This window comes from Garra rufa, chromosome 13 (genome assembly GCF_049309525.1).
Source record: "Garra rufa chromosome 13, GarRuf1.0, whole genome shotgun sequence".
Taxonomy (NCBI): Eukaryota; Metazoa; Chordata; class Actinopteri; order Cypriniformes; family Cyprinidae; genus Garra; species Garra rufa.
This window is the reverse complement of record NC_133373.1, coordinates 30,955,058-30,965,816: the sequence shown is the minus strand read 5'-3', so window position 1 is coordinate 30,965,816 and position 10,759 is coordinate 30,955,058. Positions and strand designations below refer to the sequence as shown.

The 10,759-nt window shown below is 37.2% G+C and overlaps 1 protein-coding gene across 1 annotated transcript; it reads right to left on the bottom strand.

Annotated features, from left to right (window-relative positions):
- Nucleotides 1–467: 467 nt before the first annotated feature.
- mcm3 (minichromosome maintenance complex component 3) lies at nt 468–10,011 on the bottom strand. Its single transcript, XM_073816432.1, has 17 exons — nt 9,875–10,011; nt 9,601–9,713; nt 8,704–8,912; nt 8,488–8,618; nt 8,150–8,388; nt 7,950–8,058; nt 7,655–7,808; nt 6,532–6,663; nt 5,900–6,108; nt 5,525–5,699; nt 5,288–5,414; nt 4,743–4,893; nt 4,470–4,610; nt 3,258–3,370; nt 2,955–3,040; nt 1,444–1,528; nt 468–1,257 (listed from the first exon to the last, which is right to left on the bottom strand). Exons 1-17 carry the CDS (start codon nt 9,947–9,949, stop codon nt 1,059–1,061), a joined length of 2,448 nt encoding a protein of 815 aa, XP_073672533.1. The 5' UTR covers nt 9,950–10,011; the 3' UTR covers nt 468–1,058.
- Between the last annotated feature and the right edge of the window lie 748 nt (nt 10,012–10,759).

Sequence of the window (10,759 nt, the reverse complement as noted above, 5' to 3'; positions counted from 1 at the left end):
AATAATACAGACAGACTCTACCCACACTTGACTGAAAGGGCGATGCGGGTAAACAGTGGTTGTAATGACTGGGAATGTCTAATGCATGACTAGTTTGAGGTTATGTGGCTTTTTGGTGTTACGCTAAAGTGCAGAGATTTATGCAACGCTAGATCTTGATCATTAGTTTTTTTGTGTATTAATACTTTCGGTCTCATCTGCGTCCAGCTATTTTTAGCTCTGAGAACAACTAGTTTGGCTGCTTGATATTGCAAATTGGTCTTACCTTTTTTTTTAATGTATTATTTTAATTGTGAGTAGACTGGTTTGTAGTGCGAACAGTTTTACCGTTTACTGTAGTTATTCTTCTCGTAACTGTAGTTATTTTCCTATAGGGGCTAATGAACCGGAAGTCCCACCCATAGGTTTACTTTTGCATTAAAGAAAAAGGTGGACAGTGTGAAAAAAAATACAATTAAGTCAATGAGAAAACTTTACCACTTTTTAATTGACAGAGGCAAAATAGAAAGGTCAGAAAATACTGAATGGGGAAAATGAGTTAAAACCTGCATCTCCGGCTTGAGCACCACAGCTCAATGTTTGGAGTACTAGGTCACAACTTGAACAGAACTGTATTCTGTAGTATGACTGAACAATTTATTTATTCTGACACCAATTCATTTTTACATTTTCTGTGGTTTAACAATTTTTTTAAACAATAAATCAGTATTTACAAGTTGTAAAACGAAATAAAATAATCTGCAGACACAGGTCCAAGCTATTCTTAAGAAAAATATTAAAACAACAGAAAAGGCTGATTTCTGAAGAATATTAACCAAATCTAAGAATGCTGATAAACATTAAACAAATGTTAGAGAGAAAAAAATAACTAAAAATGTCTTGGCAACAATCAAACTGGATTGTTTTTTTAAGCATGTGAAAAAATTTACAGTAAGAAAGAGAAAAGAGAAAATGTCTTGAGTGAATGAAAATGTTGAGAAATACATGCAAGCGTATGCATGTACAAAAATGAAAACAAAAATTGCACAGACATTGCAAATCTTCTAAAATAGATCCTTTTATATAAGGAAGACGATGTCGTCGGCCACCATAACCTGGTTGTCATCCTGCATGCGGTTGAGGGCGGCACGGACCTCGGTTTCTTTAAACTGTGATGGGCAGCTCTTGTTGATGCTCTCCATCAGAGCGAGCATGCCAACTGACTGAGCATGAGAAGAGCGGAACACCTCCAGCAATGCGGTTTTGAACTCCTTCAACCTACAACAAAAGCACACACGGTGTGTCAGACATACGGCATCCGAAACAATCAGTCGTCCTGCAAGCGACGCAGTTTCTGTCTAGAACTTAATCAGAAACAATACTTCAAAAGAATGTGGCAGCACTTTAAAAATGCTGAGTATAAGGGATACCGAAAATCTCAGCAAACAAAGCCTGAATGCCTACCTGCCGTCAGACAACTCTGCGTGACCGTTCTGATCAGGAGTGTCCATTGGCTCCTCATCCTGCCTCGCAGGAGCTGGGGACTGAACTAAAATAAAACAAAAAAAGAAGAAATCAATTGAATGTGCATTTTATGTGCATTATGATAAAAAGTGATTTTTAAAATAAGTAAAATATCTTTAAAACAATATAATTTCATAATTTTTTTTTATTTACATACAGTTTACATACACCAAGCAGAATTTGCAAAATGTTAATTATTTTACCAAAATAAGAGGGATCATACAAAATGCAAGTAATATATTATTTTTTATTTAGTACTGACCTGATTAAGATATTTCACATAAAAGACAATTACGTATCGTGCTGTTACCTGATTGATCCACAGCCGTTTTTTTTTTTTTGTTTGTTTGTTTAGTGATAGTTGTTCATGAGTCCCCGGTTTGTCCCAAACAGTTAAACCTTCAGGTCCCACAAATTCTTTGGTTTTTCAGCATTTTTGTGTATTTGAACCCTTTCCAACAATGACTGTATGATTTTGAGGACAACTGAAGGACTCATATGCAACTATTACAGAAGGTTCAAATGCTCACTAAAGCTTCAGGAGCAAAAACAATGCATTAAGGGCCAGGGTGTAAACTTTGGAACAGAATGAAGATGTGTACATTTTTCTTATTTTGCTTAAATACCATTTTTTTTATTTAGTACTGCCCTTCAGAAGCTACAGAAGATACTTACATGTTTTCCAGAAGACAAAATAAGTTAAATTTACCCTCACTTTCAATTTTAGCTCTTAATGCACTGTGCTTCCTTCTGGAGCATCAGTGAGCGTTTGAACCTTCTGTAATGGTTGCATATGAGTCCCCCAGTGTGAAAATATGGATCCCAAAATCATACAGTCTTTGTTGAAAAGAGTTCAAATACACGAAAAAGGTTGAAAAACCAAAGAATTTGTGGGACCTGAAGGACTCTTCTGAAGAACAGCAGACAGTTTAACTGTTCAGGACACAGCTGTGGATCATTGAGGTAACAACACAGTATTAAAAATCAAGTGTATGTAAACCTTTGAACAGGGTAATTTTTTTATAAATTCAACTCTTTCTCTTGTGGACTATATATATATATATATATATATATATATATAAACATCTTTTATGTGAAATATCTTATTCAGGTCAGTACTAAAAATGCCATGCATTTTGTATGATCCCTGTTATTTTGGTAAAATAATTAACATTTTGCAGACTAAAATGTAAACTTTTGACTTGTATGCATTTATAATTGTAATTGCATTAAAATTATTTCTTTAAGAAACAATTATGTGGCATATTTATAAAAAAAAATTATGTAGAATTTAAATCAATCAACTATATCAACATAATTTAAATAGATTTTTATGTTACAAAAATTGTTTTTAAATAATAAAAATGTATATTCATTTAAAAAATCCTTATGAATAAAATTAACCCATTTAATATATCACATATAAACTGTTTGTTGTTGGTTTAGCTTACTTTGTGGTACATCAGTCTCAGTATCAAAGTCATACGGGTCATATGACTCACTGCCCTGAGACGCTCTGCGCTCAGAACGGCGCCTCCTACAGGACAAAAGAGGAGAAAACTCACTCAGAAAATTCAGCTTTTCCATCACAGGAATAAATTGCATTTTAAGATATTTAAAAAGAGAAAACAGTTATTTGAAATTGTAATAATATTCCAGAATATTACAGTTTTATATATCATATAAAATGCAGCCTTGGTGAGTGTAAGTGACTGCTTTCGAGAACAAACTTTTGAACAGTAGTAACACTAGACCTTTTTCTTTGTGTTCGAGGTGTGTCTTGTACTTCATTCTCCTCCTCCTCCTCATCCTCTGAGGCTGCATCCTGCTCACCATTTCTAGAGCGCTTACGATCCTTCTCCAAAACCTAAAGAATGGGAAATAAGGGTCTGATATATTAATTTAATAGATAGGAAATTAAGTACAACATATGTACAATACATAAAAATTAAAAAGTAGGGATCTATAAACTCTATGTAAATCTATACAGTATCCATCTTTTAAAGGAGACCCATTATGCCCCTTTTTATAAGCTGTAATATAAGTCTCAAGTATCCCCAGAATGTGTCTGTGAAGTTTCAGCTCAAAATACCCCACAGATCATTAATTATATTAATTAATTTTAAAAATGCCTATTTTGAGAGAAAGCAGAATCACACTATTTTTGTACATGGCTCTTTAAATGCAAATGAGCTGCTGTTTCCCGCCCCCTTTTCTAGAATAGAACTGTGCCTTTGCTTGCACCTCAGATATTTTGTCAAAAAACCATGTTTGGTTTTGGATTTTCATGTTTAAAGCGTTGAAATCATGTGTTTTAAAGCCATATTAGTTTAAACTTCTAATATAGGGTTTTAAGCGCACACATCCGAAGCACTCGCAAAGAAACCGGCTGTCACATGGCATGTGAGTACTAAACTAAGTTCTCTTTCATGTCTTACTGCGCTTAACCTGTCAAATACACACAAGTTTATGTTAAAAACACACATGGGTTACAAAAACAGTTGTTTATGTCTGTGAAGGTAAAAAGCTGGGATAGAAATTGCATGTTTATATTAGATTTGTTTGGCATTAGCGTAATTTACAGTAAATAAATCAATAAATCCACTGCTCTCGTCTCCTCTGACGGCTGGGACTTGGGCTTGGGAATAGTGTTCTGTGCTCATCTGTGCAGCCAAAGACAGAACAGTTAGCATGCTTTGCTTGAACTTTCACCATGGCGTTACTACCACTGTCGCTTGTGAAAACAAAATGGCGGCGCCGGGGTGGTAATATTGAGATTAAGGGATGGTTGTATTGTAATAAGATCCCCTTTCTACATCACAGAAAGAGTGAAATCTGAGTGACTTGTTTTCTCATATGCTTGCACAGAAATGCTTTTCAAAAAAACAAAAGTCAGATTTTTTATATGTCCTCTACTGAACTAGTAAACAACTGTGACCAATGAGCTACAATGTTAACATACAGACCTTTTTGAAATAAGCAAACTGCACAAGTTCCACAGCAACTTCTGTGTCGATCAGTTCCACAGCTTTGCTCATGCGAGCTTTGGCGTGAGCTGTAGACAAACGGATCAAAGTCTCCAGGGTTCTAGCAGTGACCGGTGATGTCTGAGGACAAAACACAACGCAGATTCATCAAATTAGTTATCTGATAGCAAAAGACCTTTTACCAACTATTTACCAATACTTGAAAGACCAGCAAACCAACTCAGAAGAGAGCTGATTTGGGCCTGTTTTTACCCGCGCAATGTCAGAGCCGAGCTGTTCCTGGTTGCGCAGTCGTGAATACTCCTCTGCAATGTGATTGGCTGCATCTTGAGTCAGAACAGGAGAAAGAGCCTTGGCAACGTGGATGTACTTCCTCATAAACGCTTTACTCACCACTCTGTCCCTAAAAAGAAACAGATCAGCATATTAGAATGATTTCTGAAGGATCATGTGACACTAATGACTGAGGTAATGGCTGCTAAACTTCACACGAATAAATACATTTAAAAATATATTGAAATTAAAAACAGTTACTTTAATATTTCACAAAATGACTGTTTTTACTGTATTTATCATCAAAAAAAATGCAGCCTTGATCAGATTTTCAACTCTGATTTAAACATCTAACCAACCTCAAACTTAAAAAAAAAAGTTTTGAAAACTTAGAAAAGCTAAACATGGCATCCCTATTCAAATATCATGTCATCTTTGAAGCCATGTGGCAATATCATAAACCAGACATAATCTGATCTGAATAAGCCACTGTGAGCTGCATGAATGAAACGAACAAGTCCTACCTGAGTTTTTTGCTGCCATGGAGGAGTGGATTGTGTTTCTCATACACTTGTAGCTCCTCTTCTTCCTCCTGAGTTACATCAGGGTCTTCAGTAGCCAGTGCATCGACTGCACCACCAAGAGCAAGAGCTGAAACACACAAGCACATGGGAGTCCAATAAACACTACAGCACATGCTATTTGCAACACAATTCCTAATAAAGAATATCACATTTTATTGTCTATCTCTCAGCTTGTACCTGCTCCATCCTGCTCATGAGGATCTCTATAGCGGTGCATGCGCAAGACGTGGTCGGAGATCTCACGGTCCTGCTCTGGGTCCATCTGATCCAGCATGATGAAGAGCAAATCAAAACGAGACAGCAGGGAGTCCTGCAGACCGATGTTCTCCATGGGGGTCTTATACTGATCATACTAGGAGAGAAATGATAAAAAAAATGAAGACAAATTCATAAAATAGAACATTAGCTGCAAGGAGGAGACTAGTATCAAAAGTCCAGATCCTTGTTCTATCAAGTCTGATTGCTTGAACTAAACCGGATATTTATTAGAAATAACATTATGAAATAATGCAAGAGAATTCAGATCTTACAAACACCAAATGAAGCACTTACTCTGCCATACACAGGGTTGGCAGCTGCCAGGACACTGCAGCGAGCGTTCAGTCGAGCATGAATGCCGGCCTTGGCGATGGTGACACGGCCCTGTTCCATGACCTCATGGATAGCAGTGCGATCCATGTCTGACATTTTGTCAAACTCGTCAATACAGACCACCCCTCGATCTCCCAAAACCATGGCACCAGCCTCAAGACGTCGCTCACCTGAGAAACAGACACAACTTAATATTAAGAGAACACCAAAATTCTGAAATAAGCAAAGCTGGTGTGTGTGTGTGTGTGTGTGTGTGTGTGCACCTGGTATTCATCACGTTGTGGGAACCAAATGTCCCCACAAGGATAGTAATACCAGTAGATTTTGACCTTGTGGGGACATTTCTCAGGTCCCCATGAGGAAACAGGCTTATAAATCATGCAAAATGAGTTTTTTTGACGAAGTAAAAGTGTGCACAATCTCCTGTGAGGGCTAGGTTTAGGTGTAGGGTGATAGAAAGTACGGGTTGTACAGTATAAAAACCATTACGCCTATGGAATGTCCCCATAAAACATGTAAACCAGTGTGGGTGTGTGTGTGTGTGTGTGTGTGTGTGTGTGTGTGTGTGTGTGTGTGTGTGTGAAATGCAGTACCTGTCTCTTGGTCAGTGGTGACGGCTGCGGTCAGACCTACACCTGATGAACCTCGGCCTGTGGTGGGAATGGCACGAGGAGCAGTGTGCAGAACGTACCGGAGCAGCTGAGACTTGGCCACTGAGGGGTCACCTGAGAAATAGAGAGATATATGCAGAATTTATTTATCATTTGTGGTTTAAAAGTATAAAAATTTGTATTTTTCTTAGAAAATGACAGATCGTTTAACTAGATAAGACCCTTATGCCTTGGCTGGGATTATGTAGAACGCTTTGCAGAGACGGACAGTAGTAAAGTATTTTTACTTTACTAAATTACATTTAAAAAGTATCTGTAGTTTATCAGTGTTTTTCTTGGTAAAACTTTACTTCACTACATTCCAACGCATAATGTCATACTTTTTACTGCACTACATTTCATAAATAAATGTTGTTCTTTGTTTTAACTTTAATACTTTAGAAAATTAAAAATGTAGTACTTTCTTGTACTCAAGTAAATCTTTGAATTACTTTTACCTGAGAAAAAGTAATAAAGTAATAGATTTCTAATGTAATTAAGTATTAAATGATATTTAATATGAAACGTAGTGCAGTAAAAGGTACAATATTATGCTTTGGAATGTTGCTGAAGTAAAGTTTTCTAAAGAAAAACACTTTGATAAAGTACAGACACTTACAACACAGTAAAAATATTTCCATACTGTCTGCCTCTGACACTTTGAAGCTGCATTGAAGTGCAATTTGAAAATTAAAACCATCAGGAACCATTGAAGTCCACTATATGCAGAAAAATCCTGCAATGTTTTCCTCAAAAAACTTAACTGATTAAAGAAAGACATGAACGTCTTAAATGACATGGGGGTGAGTAAATTATCAGGATTTCTTAATTCTGGAAGTGAACTAATTCAATCTGTTTTCATTTTCTTAAAATTAAATCAATTGATAAATGGCGCCATCTGCTGGGTCTGTAAAGAACACCACCCAAAAATGTTATTAAAGCACTAAAAACAATTCAAGTCACTTATTTATTTTAGTTTTAGTCTGTTTACTGTCCTTCTTAAAATATAGGATTGACCAGTGACCTACTAGACTTCATATTTATGCAAATCTAAGCAAGTAAATACCTATAAGAAGCACATTGATGTCTCCTCTAATGCGTGAGCCGTTCTCCAAAACCTTCTCCACCCCTCCCAGAAGCATACACAGGATGGCCTTCTTTATGTACTCATGACCATGAATACTGGGGGCCAGGGAGCGAGCCAACTGATCAAACAAATTCTACAGGGGTAGAAAGACAAATAAAGCATTTGTGTTAAAAAACATAACTGCAAAGCTCCAATGTCTAAAAAAAATAATGATGCACTAGGCATGTGCACAAATGTTACGTGTCCAAATCCTAGACACATTTCATTCTCTTACCTTAGAGCGAGTTCTGCAGAAGCTCTTGATCTTGGCCACATCATCTGCAGAGAAGTAGTGAGTGACTTCTTTGCTCATCTGTTTGACGTGGCAGGCGATCATGATGGTCCTGAACAAACACACATGGGGAACAAGATATATATAGGATTTATACTTTTTACTTTACATTTTAATACACTGATAATACTCTAAAACAGTACCTGAAGGTGCCCGAGGTGAATCCACCCTTCTTGCCAGGCAGGCAGCGGTAGGTGCCGATCACCTGCGTACGGTCCCCTGGCTTTATAGCGTCCACCAAGTCATTGTCCAGGATGATGTCCACAGAGCGGGGCAGCTGCCCGGCAGGGGCTTTCTCCGGCATCTCCTGAATTGTGATGGTCTGGTGGTCTTTATAGATGGACAGTCCGAACTCAGTCTCCAGTGGATTGTTCTCCTCATCCTGAATGGATCGAATATAAAGAGTGAGAACTTCAAAGAAACCATTTATGAACAATCCACACCAGGTATTATCAAACAGGGGTCCAGAACCATACAGTACCTTGGTGGGATAAATGGCACTTGATGGAAAGGCATCCAGAGAGGTCATATCAGTGTATTTGCGCTCCATGGTCTTCTTAGTGGCTGGGCAGTAGTGCACACTGCGCACTACTTTGGGACGCACCAAAGAGCCTGTAAATATAAGGAGAACATTTTATCAATGCACCATCTATGCAACATATGAATTCTTTATGTACATAAATACGGTTGGACCTACATTTGGTGACAATGCCCTCCAAACACACCATGCTACCCAACAGGCGAGAGGTCAGGGTTCGAGGGGAGACGTGTTTGCTGCCGAAGCTGCCCTCCAGACCGATGAAGAACTCTTCGTGTTGCTTGGCGTAAGTGGCATCTATTGAAGCCACCAGATCTTTCAGGGCACGCTGGAATGCCAGGAGCTCTTCAAAAGCATTATTCAGCAGCCTGAGGACCAGAGATTGATTACTTCAGTGAAAAAATTTTATAATGGTAAACTGTGGTTTCAGTACATGTTTTTTTTAAGGAAGTCTCTTCTGCTCACCAAGCCTGCATTTATTTGATCAAAGCAAAAGTAGTAGTATTTTAAAATATTTTTTATTATTTAAAATAACTGCTTTGTATTTGAATATATTTTAAAATGTAATTTATTCCTGTGATCAAAGCTAAATTTCATTACTGCAGTCTTAAGTGTCACATGATCCTTCAGAAATCCTTCTAATATACTGATTTGCTGTTCAAGAAACATTTATTATTATTATTATTATTATTATCAATATTTAAAACGGTTGAGCACATTCTTTTCAGGATTCTTTGATATATAGAAAGATCAACATTTTTTTTTATATAAAAAAAGCTTTCATAGCAGATATACACTATTTACCTATTTAAAGATTTATTCAAATAAAAAGCAGTTATTTTAAATAGTAAAAATATTTCAAAATATTACTGTTTTGCTGTACTTTGGATCAGATAAATGCAGGCTGGGTGAGCAGAAGAGACCTTATTAAAATCTTACATCAATATATTATTATGCATGGCATATGAATACTATACTATAATGTTATTTATGCATGTGTACATACACTGTACTATAAAGTATAAGTAGAGCAACTGTTTAAAGAACTGAACATACTTGACTGCTCGCTTTTCGTTGCGGCGCCGGAGGTCGTTGAGGTTCACAATGAGCCTGGCTTTGTTTTCGCTGATCATCTGTCGTACTTTGCTCTGATAAATGCCCTGGTCTTGCTGGAAAGGGGTAAAGATGCGAAAAAAAAGTTGTCAATAAACACAAACTTTTTAAAGTAATTAACATTATGTTTCATACGAGTGGGCCTTTGTTCTTATAAGGCACGTTAACTTCTCTACTTTAACTGGTAATAAGTATATAATACATGCGTTATACTTACATCATCGTCAAGAAAATCCAGGTAATCCCTCTGCGCCTCCCTCATCTCCTGATCCTCCACAACTTCGACAGCCATTTTTCTGTAAAGCTTTTAAAAAGTTGTTGAGAAATACTCAGTGCAGAACACCTCGTGTCGATCACAGCACTGTTGTGTGTCTTTTCGCGCCACCAGGCTTCTCTCGCTGTGGAATCCGAGTGCTGATTGGCCGACACACCGGTGGCTCATCAACATATTCCGTCTTTTGGGTTGCGGCGTCCAATCAAAGTCACAGGTTGAAGATTCGGCCGGCCCTCTTGAGTGTTTCGCGCGAAAAGAGTGGTGGTGCTGCGCATGCGTGTACAAGAAATACTGCGTATGTGGTGGAGCAGCTGTTGGAGAGAATGATGGTTGTTGCCGACCGCAAATGTCGATGCACTTTAAATGTTAATGCCCCCACTCAGACAGTTTGTTTGAGGAGGGTAATTAGTTCTGTTTAAGGCTATTTTGCATTTTTGAATACAGGCCTACAAGTTTTGTAGTTGTGTGGTGTAGCGGAGATTCTCATCTTCTCTCCTTTAAAGCTACAGTATTGCAATGGTACCTTTATATGGGCCATTCCACAGAAATGGTTCAAAGTCAGATTTAAAAAAAGGTATTTTTCCAAAAAATGTATGTATGCAAATTGTACAATATCCAAGGCACACATTTCTAGTAAATGTACAGTTTATTCTTATATTGTATTTTCAGAAAGAAATTTAGATGGGTTATATTGACCTATTAGGATTTTGCTTACATCTACATTTAAATTTTTTGTGTTATTTTATTAAAACTTTTTTCAGAGGTAAATTAATAACATTTACATTTTTAACAATATTTCAAGTGAGATTTGTTGTATTTTGAAGGCTA